Source organism: Micromys minutus (assembly GCF_963924665.1).
Source record: "Micromys minutus genome assembly, chromosome: 1".
Taxonomy (NCBI): Eukaryota; Metazoa; Chordata; class Mammalia; order Rodentia; family Muridae; genus Micromys; species Micromys minutus.
Genome location: NC_137969.1, coordinates 230232968 through 230248970, shown reverse-complemented (window position 1 = coordinate 230248970; position 16003 = coordinate 230232968). Strand labels below are relative to the sequence as shown.

Sequence of the window (16003 nt, the reverse complement as noted above, 5' to 3'; positions counted from 1 at the left end):
AAACAAGGTTCCTAAGACACTGAGTGCAGCTTTTGCTGCTGAAGTATAACTGAGGCGTTTTTCCCAGGAAGTGGGGGTAAAGCATTGCTCAGAACCACAGGAATGATGTCAAAATAAAGCAAAGACCTTAAACGAACCATGCACCCCAACATCCTTCACCCAGAGCCAAGGAACCCATTGCACCAGCAGAGACCACAGCAGCCTGGCAGCGCCTCCTAATACCCACAACTCTTGGCTCCGAGCGGCTTCTGTGACAATAACTCAGGTGCAACAGAACCTCCTAGACCACTGAAGGGAATTTTAGATAGACGGGTATAGGTAGATACAGATGACAGACAGACAGACATGCTTAGTGTCACTTGTCCACAAATGCAAAGCTTAATCAATCTTTTCAGGACTGGTAATTAATTTAATTACTTGTTCTACATTGACCTTTAGTTAATAAAAGACCTCATTCATAAGCACCACAAGTTAAGACTTTATTTACTTTGGGTCATTTGCTGTGAGAACTGCCTTGTTTAAGGGCCAATGTCATCTGAAATTTCTCATTGTAATTGACTTTTGAAAATCTCAAGGCCCAACCACATGTCACTGAGAACACTGTATTCTGCCCTCCGAGTGTAGCACCATGTAAACAGCACTGAATTCCTCTTCTCATCAGCTCTGACCAAAGAGTACCCGGGGGTTGAAACAAACGAAGCTCTTCGTTTAAATGCTGCATCTGAGAATAGTCTCAGATCCCTTGAAACTTCTTGGTAAAGCTAACATCTCGTGAATGGACTTCATGCAAGTAGATAATGTGACTTTTGTCCACTATAGAACAAAACAAAACAAAACGGTGAAGTTCAGAGACATCCATATAGTCCTTAAGGATATATCACAACATGGAAATCAGAACATGGCACTTGACTTCATTAACTCTGATATGAAATGCAGGAGCACAATCAATGGCCATCTCTCAGGTCTGTCAGGTGATTTTCCAATACTGACAACAAAACTTGATTGCAAAACGGTATCTCTCCTTGAAAAGCAGATCTGAATTTATGACATTATCCACTGTGCCATAAAAATGTTTTTAAATATAAGGTAAGGTTTAAAATACAACAGATATTGAAGTTTGCCCCAAGGCTGGTTAACATAGAAAATGCACAGGATAAATGGCTTCCCTAAGCATGCATTTACACTTTAAAATGAGCATAAGTTACAACCCTGTTTTAAAAAGAATTATGTGCTTAATATTCTATTTTCTCGGTAAATAACTTTATTCCCGTTCATTATAGGTAGATGCTATAGTCTTGGATGATCCCTGTCAAAAGTATTCAGAAATGTGTAGAAATGCATGACCAACAAAGATAATGAATAGTCATGAAAGCGCTTCATAGATGTGGGCTTCAGGCTGACTCAGGGCACCAATGAGAAGGAACAGATTATATAACCAGGGCAGAATACCATGAACATCTGCTGTTTCAGTTTGGGCTCGCTCATGTGACTGAGTAAAGCATGCAACTCTGCCTTCACCTCTGGAAATTGGCATGGCTTCAGAGAGATATTTAAAATATAAATATGTATATATAAGCTCCTTTAAACCCCAGGTAAAGAGAGGGTGACCAGGCAGAGTACCACATGAACTACAAAGGAGAGCTACAGGAACACCTTTGCACCTAACTGGAGCCATCATCAGGACCAATGTCTGCATCAAACTGTCTGGAAATACTGAAAATGCATCGTCAGTAGATTTCTCCTCAACCCAACCCAGAACAGCAGAGATGTGTTCCATAGGCTACTGCAGGAACATGATGTCACAGGCGCCCGCTTTCATCTCTGAACTATGTAACAGTGCCACCGGCCCTATCTTCTGTGGATGTAGCTGAGACACCCACAAGACAAGTCAGTCACTCCTTGTAAGAACCAGGGTTATTCTGGGGGACAGGTTTTGGTGTTACCCTTCTCATCCTGTGATCTCTCTGTGCACCCCCTTCCACCATTTTTGTTATGATCAGCTGATACATTCTCAGACATCCACAAGATCTATAAACACCGAGCTTCAGGTTCCCTTTGTAAACAGACTCACATTCTGGACCCCTGCCCACCTCACTGCTAAGGAGTCACAGAGCATTCTCCCAAATAAATGTAACTCCCAAGGGGAACACACTGATTACACTCCGTGTGGGAGGGATAATTACCCTTCAGGAAAAGGAGGCACCGGGTCACCTGGTAGCTGCCTTAAGGAGAGGTTATTCTTTCCTACACAACCAAGGCAGTGAGCATTCAGCTGACGTTACCTCATTTCAGAGTCAACACATTCAGCTAATACAGAAAGAGCACCGTCAAGGAGGCCCGCGAATGACAGGCACTCTGGATGACATTTTTGGGAAATGTGGCTCTTCTCCAGCAGCTCCAGGCACTCACTTATTCCTCACCTTGACAAAGTGGCACTGACTTTGGGCATGACTGTATATACAAGTGTACTTGCAGCTGAGCAGTCATAAACACACCACATAGAAAGGCATGTCAAAAAGACATCTTTCCTTTCTAAACCATGGCCCAACCAACCATTACCGTAACCGATAACAGAGCTCGAGTTTCTGCTTATCACTGGTTACTGACCTATAAAACACTAACAGTGAATCCCACTTAGGAGATAAAGCCTTAGAGCAGGGTCAGAACGTTTTCCACTATTTTGCTGAGCACCCAAAGCCCCATTTGTACTGTGTCCTCTGTCAGCACAACACTGGGCATGAAGATGAGGTCAGGTGCAATGGAGCCGCTGGCCATCCTTGCAGACCATGCGCAGGCAAGGGAATAAGCTCCCAGCCCATACTGCTGGCGTCTCTTCTGGGGCCCCAAAAGGAGAACTTGGTTGATGTACCTTACTGGCACTGAGTGAGTCAAGGCTTCACGGCAAGCCTTGCTGCATAGACACAATTCCATCCAGGAATGTGTTTTGAATTGGCTGAGAATTTAGGACTTCTTCAGTGATATTAAAAGCTCTACACAGAAGGTATGCAAAATCTGTTACTAAATTTTCAGGAACAAAGACACAGCTGCCAAGGAGCAACAGCGCTAAGGCGGGGCAGCTGGAGACCAATGGTGGGTCAACAATAAGGAAAAAATACAGCAGAGGATGCCCCACCCATGTAAAGAAAACTGATATTTCACAAAAGAACATTCCCCAAATATCATTTTCTAAAGAAGAGCGACTGCTGCGTGTGAAGAGGAGTTGGTCCTGGTGGCATTAGGACCAAGACTGCCGATCAGAATGCTAAGACTGTACAATACAAAGGTTCAACACCCATTGGCTACTGGGCTCTAGCTGCATCCAGAACTCTTTTCCTGTGGCGCTTTGAAAAATGTGGCTGGAGGAAAGGCAGTGGCTTTCTCTGCTGCAGAGGTCCCATCCAACCATTCTGAGTCAGGAGGCTTCTGTGCTGGGATGGCTGATTCCAGAGCATCTGGGTGCACTGTGTCACAACAGAAGGGGAGATGGGTTAGTGTAAGTCAGGTGACAAGACATCTAGAAATAAGAGTCTTGGGGGCTGGAAATAGAGAGATAGCTCAGTGGTTAGAGCACCGACTGCTCTTCCAGAGGACCTGAGTTCAATTCTCAGCAACCACATGGTGGTTCACAATTATCTATAATGGGATCCCATGCCCTCTTCTGGTGTGTCTGAGGACAGCCACAGCATACTAACATATATAACAATAACTCAATCTTGAAGGAGGAGGAGGAGGAAGAGAAGGAGGAAAAGGAGAAGACTTGAAGGAGAAGGAAGCAGCAGCAGGAGCTTTGTATTTCATGTCCTATTCACCCATTACTATTTTCTTCATATACAGCATTTAGAACAAATTCACAATTTAAGAAAACCCAAAACATTTCACCCATAGAACATACATGTGCCAGGCACAACTCTGCTAAACACTGCACACTCAGGATTCCCTACCCGACTCTTTCGCTCCCACCCCATGTGGTGTGTGTGTGTGTGTGTGTTTAATAAAGGACATCTTACAAAGTAGCCCAAGATGGCTTTAAACTCATGGTATCCTGGCCTCCGCCCCCGAGTGCTGGGCCCACAGCTGTGCCACTCATTACCTGCATGACCTGAGTTCTGAACAAAACCTCTGAGAAGTAGGCACTGCCATCTGCATTTTATGGATCAGAAATCCAAAGTTACAATTCACACTCAAATATTGGCCTGGAAGCCCTATGGTTTTTTCACCACACTGGACCCCCCAATATGATGGTGTTACTAGTAAAGACAACAAGAAAATACACAGAATCAGGCCCAGTACTTTAGGGAAGTCTCATGAGACACACTGGACTGGGTAATAGGTGCTGGTGCAGAGCTGTGTTGTGTGCTCAAAACACTCAGCACCCTGGATCCTGTCCACTGAACACCAATGGCAACCTACCACAGTACTGTGACTTTCTTCACCTTTTCCAATGGCTCTAGGTTGATCGTGACAGACCACCCTCACCCCCGCCATCATGAATAAAAATTCAGATACAGTAAAATACAGCACATTTTAGATTTTTCTTTCCCATCCAGTAATTCTACCCAAGGGTATACCCTTGGTACCTTTGTAATAGCAGGGCACACAAACAAACTTAGCTAAATGTCACTCCATGTGTGAGCACACCCTGTTTTGATGCTCATTCACCTGGCCATGAGATCTGGGCAGTTCTACTGTGACCAATGTTGTTGTGAACAGCAGTATAGGAAAACCCATGTTTTGGGGGCTGCAGAGATAGCTCAGCAGTTAAGAGCACTGGTGGCTTTTTCAGAGAACTTGGATTCAATTCCCAACACGGAGGCTCACAACCTTTAGTACACAGACATACAAGCAAGCAAGGCGCCACACACATAACATTTTAAAAACATTTAAAATTTTCTACTTTTAACTCTTTAGATGACATTACCGAGAAGCAGAGCTGACCTCATGGTTTTATGATGACCACTGTGAGAACCGGTTCTGACCATGTCTCTGTCAAGTACTGTCTGGTTTCTGAAAAACCACCCTCAAAGGAGTGTGAAGTAACGCAGAAGAATGTCTACGCCGTCCTCGGAAAGTATAAAACAGGATATAATCCAATGGCCATCAAGAACACTGAGCTATGGCACAGGCCTCTTTACAACAGTGACATACTCTGTCTTTTCGTACAAGAAAACATGCATGAATCTCAGGAAAGGAACTGGGAGAAACTTGTCAACAAGAATTCTTTTGTAGGAGGTCCAGAAACACTAAAAAGCAGACAACATATTCTTTAGTGATATCTTTAAAGATGCATCTCTGTTAAAACTACTTTAAAAACAAGTGATGGTTAAAACAAAAGCCAACTAGGAAAACAGCTGCTGCTGAGCAGGGGAGACTTCAAGGTGAACGGGCATGTGTGCCGGCCACACTGTGGTTCTTCACAGCTTATGTATCAATAGCCCTTTATAGCCATTAGGTCTTTGATAAGGGGTTAGAATAACCTGGAGGACACTGTTCCAACTTAAAGATAACTCAGATTTCTCATTTGGAGGTTAGCCCCTCAGTTCTCTCACATTCTCACAGTTAGCTGAGGCTAGCCGTAATGGTCTCCAGCTACTGCAAAACAGAGTGTCATTGAGAGCTGCACCTGATGGCCTTCCCTTCAGTCTCTGCTCCACACTTCATTCCTGTATTTCCTCCCTTGACTATTTTGTTCCCCCTTCTAAGAAGGACTGAAGCATCCACACTTTGGTCTTCCTTCTTCTTGAGCTTCACGTGTTCTGTGAATTGTATCTTGGGTACTCTGAGCTTTTGGGCTAATATCCACTTATCAGTGAGTGTATACTATAGCTATTCTTTTGTGTCTGGGTTACCTCACTCGGGATGATATTTTCTAATTCCATCCATTTGCCTAAGAATTTCATGAAGTCATTATTTTTAACAGCTAAGTGCTACTCCATTGTGTAAATGTACTACAATTTCTGTATCCATTCCTCTGTTGAAGGACATCTGAGTTCTTTCCAGCTTCTGGCTATTATAAATAAGGCTGCTATGAACATAGTAGATCCATCCCATATACAGCCACCAAACCCAGACAATATTGTGGATGCTGGAAGTGCATGCTGACAGGAGCCTGATATAGCTGTCTCCTGAGAGACTCTGCCAGAGCCTGACAAATACAGAGGTGGATGCTCACAACCAACCATTGGACTGAGAACGGGGTCCTCAATGGAGGAGTTGAATGGGTTTGCAACCCCATAGGAAGAACAATAATATCAACCAACCAGATGCGCCACCCCCCGCCCCCCCCAGAGCTCTCAGGGACTAAACCACCAACCAAATAGTACACACGGAGGGACTCATGGCTCCAGCCATATATGTAGCAGAGGATGGCCTTGTAGGGCACCAGTGGAAGGAGAAGCCCTTGGTCCTGTCAAGGTTCAATGCCCCTAGTATAGTGGAATGGCAGAGCAGGGAGGCGGGAGGGAGTAGGTAGATGGGTGGGGGAGCATCCTCATAGAAGCAGGAGAAGAGGGGATGGGATATGGGATTTCTGGAGGGGAAACCAGGAAAGGAGATACCATTTGAAACGTAAATTAAAAAGATATCTAATAAAAGAAAAAAAAAACAAATGAAATAAAAAAAGAAAGCTACACTTAAGGGGACATATTAAGACTGCAGTTAGAGAGCATATTGATTTAAGAAGGTGGCAGCAGTAGATTTCCTCAAGGTTCTATGGCCTCAGTGATTATGTGTAGTTGGCTAGGTTTATAGTACCAGGCGTAAAATCCTACCTATTGACCATGACTTAGGACCAATCAGACATGGAGCTGGAGAGATGGCTCAGCAGTTAAGACGATCGGAGTTCAGTTCCTAGCACCCACTTGGTGGCTATAAAGGGATCTGATGTTCTCTTCTGGCATGCAGGTGCATATGCAGCAGATCACTCATACACATAAAAATTTTAAAAAAAGACCACTCAGCTGTACTATGCATTAATAGTGATGTCGTGTGTTGGTCACTGTGTACAACCTAACCCCTGCATTTAGGGCACACTAATAAAAGATCAACAATATGTCTGCTTAAACAAGACCTAGACAATGACATCGTCAACTGACATGCCACATGAACAGGGAAACAGACAGGGCCTGCCTCTAGATGAAGAGCTACAGAAAATGAATGGCTGCTGAGAGGGAGAATCAGTCTCCCCCAGTGGTGGGTCTTAAAAACATGTACATATGAGCAACACTAAGCGAATCCAATAGGTTGTTCATATATATACACATATGTGTGTGAGTATGTATTTGTATGCATGTATTAAATATATGGATATATGTGTATTTCACAAAAATACTGAAAAAAAAAAACCGAGAGAATATATGAGAGTAGGAGTGCTTAGAGGAGGGGGGAGGGGCAGTGGGAGGGAGAGCAGTATATGAAAATGGGAACTGAAGGTGATCAAAGAATATTATTTACATGTATGAAATGTCACAGTGACAACTAGTAGTTTCATAAATGCTAATAAAAATAAAATAGATACTGTTGGTCTATTCATGAATACTACCTATTAAGTCCGCTGCAGTGTTTGGTGTCTTGTTAGAAGTTGGGGGTTAGCAGTGAACAAATGGATGAAAAACACCCAGCCTTCTGAACATTTGACTAGCTTGATGCTCAGGGTCACTAACAGATCATCTGTTAAACAGCTTCTCAATGAATCATAATCCCAGAAATTGGAAGGTTGGGGAAAGGCTTTGGGAATAACCTAAACTATCCAGGTTCTGAACACAATCTCCAATGGCCCCAGTTCCCCTATTTTAAAAACCATGGTTTACCTTTTGAAGGTAGAGAAGCGGTTTGCATGTCAAGGGCGCTGAGGAAGACAATCACTTCAAGCAGCATGGCTGTTCAGTGAAAGCCTGGTGCCTTATATTTCTTACGTCATCAACTCTCAAGTTTTGAAGAAAATAATTATTTCCACTCCCACCCCCCAAATACATTTTTAAAGTGCCTAATACAGCTAGTTTGATCCAGCATGAGGTACAGCCTGGGAAGCAGTCTTAGAAAAGGCCTACACACTTACTCAGAAGGATCCAGGAAATAACTATGCACTAAACCTCTACCTGCTATAAAGCCAGGGAGGGAAGGGAAGTGAAGCAGAGACAAAGAGAAGAGAATAACAGTGCTCTGGTTCCAGAAGGATCTACTTAATGACCCGCGAGAGTCCTTTCCCAGCCTTTAGACTATTAACACACACGCAAACAAAACAAGAAAGACTTGGGTGCCTCTTCCTTTCTTCATCCCTCTAGCCTTACTAAGATCTTTAAATTCAGTCAATTTCAACTCAAAACTTTCTACGGGTGGGGGAAGGGCAGAGATTTGTGGCTGCATGCTTAAGAAAGAAGCTGAATTCATCACGATGACAGGGAGAGTGTTGGCAGAGATCTGAGCTATTTATTCTTTTAGGAAAATCCTATAAAGAATGACACAAGGAAGCCTCTATCTGCAGTCTTGTTCATCACACGGGTGAAGAGCTGATAACAGATGTATGCAGCTGTGTGATTTAGTGCCAGGAGCTGGCCCCTGATGTGTATTAATACAGCGGCAAAGCGGGACGCACCTCTCTTCATCACTCATTTCTATAAAAGAGGTGGGATCCGAGATGGCCCGATGGTAGGCAGAGCAAGCCCATTTGTTCTCCTGACTGATGGCGCAGGCTCAGGCTGTGTCCTTCACCTCCATGGGGCACTCAGGTTGTGAGTAGAAAAAAAAGGAAGAAAGAAAGAAAGTGCTCGGTGAAGCCAAGCTTAGTCAACAAGTTATGGGAAATGAGTCGGCCCCATGGGACACACTTACAGCTAACATCTTCTTTAATGCACTAACTACACTTCCTGCTTTGAATGTGGAATAAACGCTTCCCAATGTTTCTGTTCTCATAAAGCGTTAAAGCTGTGCTGGCTGGGGTTGTAGCTCAGCACCATAGTACTTCCCTCTGGACATGAGGGCTTGATCCCCAGATCTGGGGGGTGGAGGGGATTAAAATTAAAAGCACAAAATAGGACCAAGGTATTAAGGAGGGGAAAGAACAAAAATGAAAAGGAAAGGCTTAAATTCTTTAAACAGCGCAGGCCAGGCAAGACAAGGAGAGCTGAGTCTCAGTCTGGAATAATCCTATTATTCATGCAAAGGACGCCCAAGATTCAAAGGGCGAATCTAGAGCGGCAGGGAAATGTCTGCTCTGACCCTGTAAAGTTACTAACACTTGCCTTCAGAAGGTGACTTATGCTTACCCCTCAGTTTTCTCATGCATCAGTGGGAATAATAAGAACTGCATTCATTCTTAAAGCTGAGGCAGAGGCTGAAGCAACTGCCATAGACAAAGTGCCTAACTCTGGGCCTGGTCAGGTCAAAACCTCAACAAGAATTCACGATATCCATAGGCCTGAATTAACTAACTGTTCAGGGTGAGCCACAGAACAACAGTTACCCCAAACAGAAGTTCAAAAAGGTCCACTTTAGAGCATGAGAGAAGTCATCTGAAAGGCAAGGTGGGGCCCACACTTGCCTGTTCCCTGTCTCCACCCAGCTCACAACTGATCTCAAGTATGTGAAGTAGCTCAGGCTAAGTAAGCTTTATCCCAGCCGTTTGGGTGCAGGTCTGTTTCGCAAACATCTTATCCTCTTATCCTCACAGCTGAAAGAGGTCATGCGGATGATTGGTTACCAGCTTGCTTCTGACCGCAGCCCATCACACAAAGCCAGGCGGAGAATTCTACTTATGTGCGCATGTCAGTGATTAAAAGTTCTTGTTTGTTTGTTTGTTTTTCAAGGCAGGGCTGCTCTGTGTAGCCCTGACTGTCTTGGGCTCACTCTGTAGACCAGGCTGGCCTTGAATTCAGAGATCTGCCTGCTTCTGCCTCCAGAGTGCTGAGATTAAAGGCATGGGCCACTCCTGACTGCTTTCATATTTTGAATTGCTTCAGAGCTTGAACTTTTAAAATTAGAGATGTTCAACCTGTAGTTTATCTAGGGAAACTAATTTATGATGAACTTGAAATTCAATATATTTGATAACATGTATGGTAAAGTATACACATTTTAAGTGTAAAGCTAAAAACATGTACATACATGAACCCCCATCTCACCCCTCTCTAGTCTATAATGTAGAACATTTCCAGAGCCCAAATTTTTCTGTTTTCTCTTAGGCATTCTCCCACCAAAGATAGCTACTGTCTTAACTTCTAACAACTAGTATGAGTTTTATGTAGAAATAAAAAAAGGTTTATCTAGAAAATTTGTTTTTAATTAGACATTTCATGATGAGTAAAAATGGGCATGCTATTATACATAACCAGCAAGGATGCACTGGACTATATTCACTAATGAAGAAAGTAAACAGGGCCAGGCACAGTGGCACACACCTTTGATCTCAGCACTTAGGAGGCAGAGGCAGATGGGTCCCTGAGTGGTAAAGGCCAGTCTGGTTATATAGTAAGACCCTAACTCAAAATAACAACAGAAAGAGAGAGAGAGAGAGAGAGAGAGAGAGAGAGAGGGAGAGAGAGAGAGAGAGGGAGAGAGAGAGAGAGAGAGAGAGAGGGAGAGGGAGAGGGAGAGGGAGAGGAAAAGAAGCAGACAGGGACTAGGGAGATGGGTCAGTGGTTTAAGAGCACACTGGCTGTTCTTTCAAAGGACCCAGGTTCAATTCCCAGCACCCACATGGTGGTTGATAATCATCTATAACTCTAGTCCTAGGAAATTCGACACCCTTTTCTGGCCTCCATGGGCACCAGACACACACATATGTAAAATATAATAATTACTTTTTAAAGAAGTAAAGGATCCCAGTTAAGCACTGACTGCTGACCAAGCTGCTCTCCAGCTGGGTGTGCACCAGCATGAACCTCACTCCAGCAAAGGTCCAGACAACTGACAGCTGACAGGAGCACAGAAATCCCACTGACAGGATGAAAAAGCAGACTCCACTGTCAGAGAGACCTGTGAAAATTACTGTCAGCATCTCAAACTTCTTACATAAAACAGGATTAGAGGTTCCTTAGCACGAAGATCACAGGGAAAGGCATACAAGTACATAACTTATCGTGCAGAGCATGATAGGTGCTCTGTAAATGACGACTGCATATAATCACCTGTGCTAGGGCTAGAAAAAGATGCTGAGGCCACAGGTTTCCGTTTCCTTTTAATGTCACGTGAACATGGTGGTCCCCAGTGCACACTTGCCTGCCTGCAGAAATGAGAAGAGAAAGAAGAGGAAGAAAGATGTTAATGTCACGGTCCTTGTTATAAGGCACTGTGTTGTCTAGATGAAGTCTCTGTCCTGCTATAGATGGTAACCAAGTAGGCATCACCTCCTGCTACTCGGCCTGCAGCTTCTGCGCATGCTCAGAACTATCCAGAACCCACAGTGCATGGCACTCGCAACTAATCAGATCTCAGGGAAACAAATTCAAGTAAAGATGTGTTTCTTTACATCACTTTTTACAATGTAAAAGAGTTTCTGCTTTCACACAAAAACTCTAACTGCAATTGAGCAGAACTTACTAATGAAAGACCTACTTCCACATGAAAACACATTGAAAGGGTGCTACATTTACATAAAATTATAAAAAGTCTAACCCTGCTGGGCAGTGGTGGTGTACTCCTTTAATCCCAACACTCTAGAGGCAGAAGCAGGTGAATTCCTGATTTGATGCCAGCCTGGTCTGTAGAGTGAGTTCTAGGACAGCCAGGGATACACAGAGAAACCCTGTCTCAAAAACTAAACAAACAAACAAGCCTACCACTACCACCATCAGAAAAAAATCTTAAAAAAAAAAAAAAACACACACACACACACACACACAACAAAAAGTTTAACTCTGCTGTCACTGCATAATCTGGACTTTTAACATTTTAATCTTCTATGTACAAGTACTTCGTCTACAAGTATTATGCACATCCTATGTGTGCCTGTGCCTGATGCCTGTAGAGGAAGGAGGAGGAGGGACTTGGATCTCCTGGAACTGGAGTTACAAACAGTAGTGAGCCACCATGTGGGTGCTGGGGACCCAGGTTTCCTGACCATTGAGCCAAATCTCTAGCCCCAATAATCTCAGTTGCCTTCTTTTTAAAAATTTTATTGGTTCCTTGTGATTTTTCATATCATGTACCCCAAAGATAATTTGGATTTTTTAAAATACTGTTTATATCATAAGTTAAATATTTGGTTTCTGAGACCTTAAAAATATAAATTATAGGTCAATGGCATCTTACACTGTTGGATTTTCAGGTTATTTCACAAATATCACACCTAAACAATCTAAGCTCAAAAAGCAAGATTCTCCAGGAAATGACAGACTTAAGGCTGGACAAGCTGCCATAATATCTTAGTTCCCCACCTCCTCCTTCCCTGCCGTCTGATTAAGCTGAGTGTCACTTTTACACAAAGCTTTCCTTCAACACTGCAGGGCTTACGTGCCACGAATCATTATCTGACTGGTGAACATACATCATGCTTCCCTAATGAGGCTTAATCCCCTTGAGATTAGAACGGGGATCCTGAAAGCAGGCACCATATTTACACTTCTTTCATAATTATCCCATGATCTACTATCCTGAGCACAGGACCAGCGCTGGTCCTCATTAAGTAGATGGTAGCCAGAACTTACAGGAAGAAGAATTTTAAAAATCAAAAGGTCAAATGAGTGAATGAACCCTGAGCAGTAGATTAAAATTGTAAACTGTATATTATTTATATTTTGTCACAAGTAAAAAATAAACAGCTATAACCCATTTAAAAAGAAAAAAAGAAAAACCAGAAAGGAAGTCTGGTGTGGGCAGAGAGGACGATCAGGAGCTGCGAGAACCCAGGTTCCCTTCCCAGCACCATATGAGGTACCTTAGCCCTGCCTGCACTTCCATCCCGGGGATCCAGTGCCCTCTTCTGACCTTCATGGGCACTGTGTGTGCACATGTGTGTGTTTGTGCACACATTAGATGTCTTAGCACTCACAGGACAGGCAAGAGGAGATCACGGCCAGCCTGGGCTACATAGCCAAGTACTGGACTGCTAGGTCTACAGTACTTTTTTCCCCCTAAAGCTAAACAAAAGGAAAAAAGAAAATCCATTTAAATCATCTTTACTGATCACCCTGTCCTACATGCAAGAGTTAACTTCAAGTTATATACTTCATGATGTTAATTCCAAAAGCCGAAACAATTAATTCTGTATAAATGGGAAAAGTAATGAAAACGGTTGATTTTTTTTATATCTTACACAGATCCACTGGATGGCTCTACATCAGCATGCTGACTTAATAAATTAAAGTAGGTGACTGAACACCAGAAGTACACAGGACTTCTGTCAGGATGGAGGGACAGATACTTTGATGCCAAGACTTAGGCAGGAAAGGAGGGGACAGAACAGAATTGTGTTCCTGATCCAGAGACGTACAGATCAGAACTGCACCTGTCCACACAGGGTGCTCACCACACAGACTGAAACTCCAACTACCTGCGCTCTCACCTGGCTTGGGCACAATCAGCCACCTGTTCTCCTCACCATAAGCTTGTCCAGAAACAAAACAAAACAAAAACACTATTGACATCCTTCTCAGAATAAGTGCTGGAAGCAGTTCTTAGATCAGGACAGTCGGAAACAGAAAAGGGAGCGGGTGGTATAGGGGATCCTGGGTTTCTTCCTGCCAAGATTTACTTTTTAAATCTTTTCCAAAGGATAATACAAAAGACAAAACCAAACCAAACCCAAATTGCTTTAAAAGCAGCATTTACGGGGCTGGGGAGATGGCTGCTCTCGCAGAGGATGCAGCTTAAATTCCCAGCACCCAGTTGGCACCTCACAGCCACTGATACCCCAGTGCCCTTGAGGCTCCACAGGCGCTGCGCACACGTGGTGCACAGACTACTTGCCGGCAAAACACCCACAGCACACATAAAACTGACAGATTAATGAGGTGAGTGGCATTTATTTATGTCACATCACTTCCCACGCTTTGCATTTTTGGTTTATGTCTATAATACGGTAAAGGCCCAGATGATCAGCTTCTTTATGTATGTACTCGGGAATACTGACCACACACTTTCAAGAAATCTATTTCAAGTAAAAACTGAATTTGTTAATGTATCAAAATGTTAAAATGTTAACCACGTTAAAGTGAAAATACAGCAGTTATAGAAACACTTCTTTGACGAATGGAGTTAGAGCTACTGACTTACAAGCTCGGAGCAGCCCACACTCTCCTGCCCCGCCCCTGGTGAGCAACACTAAAGACTCGAGGATCAGCTGCTCCTCAACTAAACAATCCCAATGTCTAGGCCCATCATTTCTCAAGGTTTATTTCTATACCCTATTCCCACTTCCAACAGCTTCCTGGGACATTCCAATTCTTCAGTTTTTGGAACTCTCTCTAGTGACAGCTGCGCAAAGAACTGCAGGATTCCTAAGCAAACCAAGCACCCCACCACCACCAAAAATGTAGTTGATCATTCTACTTAATTGTAAGAGTTTATTTTGTTTTGCATCTGTCGTTTGCTAAGCTCTAAATGAACACCTACTATGTGCTGCACATAGTACTAAGCATTAAGAACACAGTGATGAGCAGACCAAGTCTGATCTGCAGTTTCATTGCTTTTCTAAGAACAGACATAGGTAATGGAGAGACTGGTGTTGAGAAAGAGAAGGCACATACATTCCTAAATCTCAGTATAAACACACCTGCCCTCTTACAACACTGAAACCAAGCTCCAGACTGGAGAGCTGCTTCATAGGAGGTAGACTGAGAACATGGAAAAGATTTTGTTCTATGTCCTTTCCTTGTCGGGACTTGAGGAGGACACAAGAAACAGTCAAACGCTGACAAGAGGGGCAGCAAGTCCCTCCCTCTCTGATATTGGAGGTGTACTGGAACTGAGTTCTGCTGGCTTGAGGAGAGCCTGAGAAGAACAAAGGACAAGGAACCCAAAACAAGCCTGAGGAGATGGAGCTGAATGCTCGGAACAAGGAGGCAGGAAGGGGGCTTGCTGTGCTCCTTTCCGGGAGCTCAGGTTATCCCGGAGACTGCTGGCAGAGACAACTGTTGAGCCTTCTGCTTCCTACCCAAGTAGTTCTGATGTGTATCCCAAAATTTCAAAAGTGGATATAAAAATATTTTAAGAAAGGAAAAGAAAAATAAAGCGACTAAAATAAATCCTACTCACATCCTAACTTGCAGAGATCTGGTTCCTGGACTTTTTTTAATGTGATGCTTCTCAGTTTATGTCCCTGCACGGTGACAATCCCAGTCAGCTCTTACAAAAAATGGCAACAACAAAACCAGCTCACAGGAAGGAGAAGGAAGTTACGCTCTTCAGCCTGCAGAGTCTCTCTATCAGGGAAGGCAGAAGACATAGACCTCACCACAGACTTGAACACATTCTTGACAGCAGCGTGTAGTTGGTCCTGCATTAGAGACAACCCGTTCTGGACGAGTCTCCCAGCTACTCTGGGAACAAAGAAGGCCATGAGGAAGTTAGGCCTGTGTGTCTACCAGGCTACAACACCACTTTTGACTGGTGTGACTAGAATCACATAAGGAGTTTTCATAAAATACAGGTCTGGCTAGCATCTGTATTTAGTGTACAGAAATGGTAAAAGGTTTTTTTGGTTTTTTTTTTTTGTTTGTTTTTTGAAATTTGCTCCTGGATAATTCTGATAGCAACTGTGATAATTATGGAATCACCCCCAAAGATAATCTAGTCAAGAACATAGTATTATCCCCCAAACCAATCTAGTCAATAACGGAGTCTGAGCACTTAGACTAAATTCTAATTGAATAAAATAATATCCCCAGCGTATAAGCTGAGAACCCACTCTCCTCTTGCTCCATTCCATCTGCCCACAGGCCGGTGAGTACTTGGGTCAGGCACTTCCTTCAGTGTGAATGTTGGAATCAGCGTTTCTCCTACTGGTGCCATAGTCTCCTACTATGGGTTGTGGTGGCATTTGCCAGAGAATGGAGATTAGAAGCTGGAGGTG

General features: G+C 43.5%; 1 protein-coding gene across 1 annotated transcript in view; it reads right to left on the bottom strand.

Moving 5' to 3' along the window:
- Positions 1–476: 476 nt before the first annotated feature.
- The window catches only part of GPATCH2L (G-patch domain containing 2 like), a 48215-nt gene continuing 32688 nt past the window's right edge, over positions 477–16003 (bottom strand). Inside the window, exons 9-10 of the mRNA XM_080914639.1 lie at positions 11121–11215; positions 477–3461 (exon numbers count right to left, since the gene is read on the bottom strand). Coding sequence (XP_080770765.1) covers positions 3310–3461; positions 11121–11215 — 247 coding nt within the window. The 3' untranslated portion in view covers positions 477–3309. The remainder of the gene's footprint in view (positions 3462–11120; positions 11216–16003) is intronic.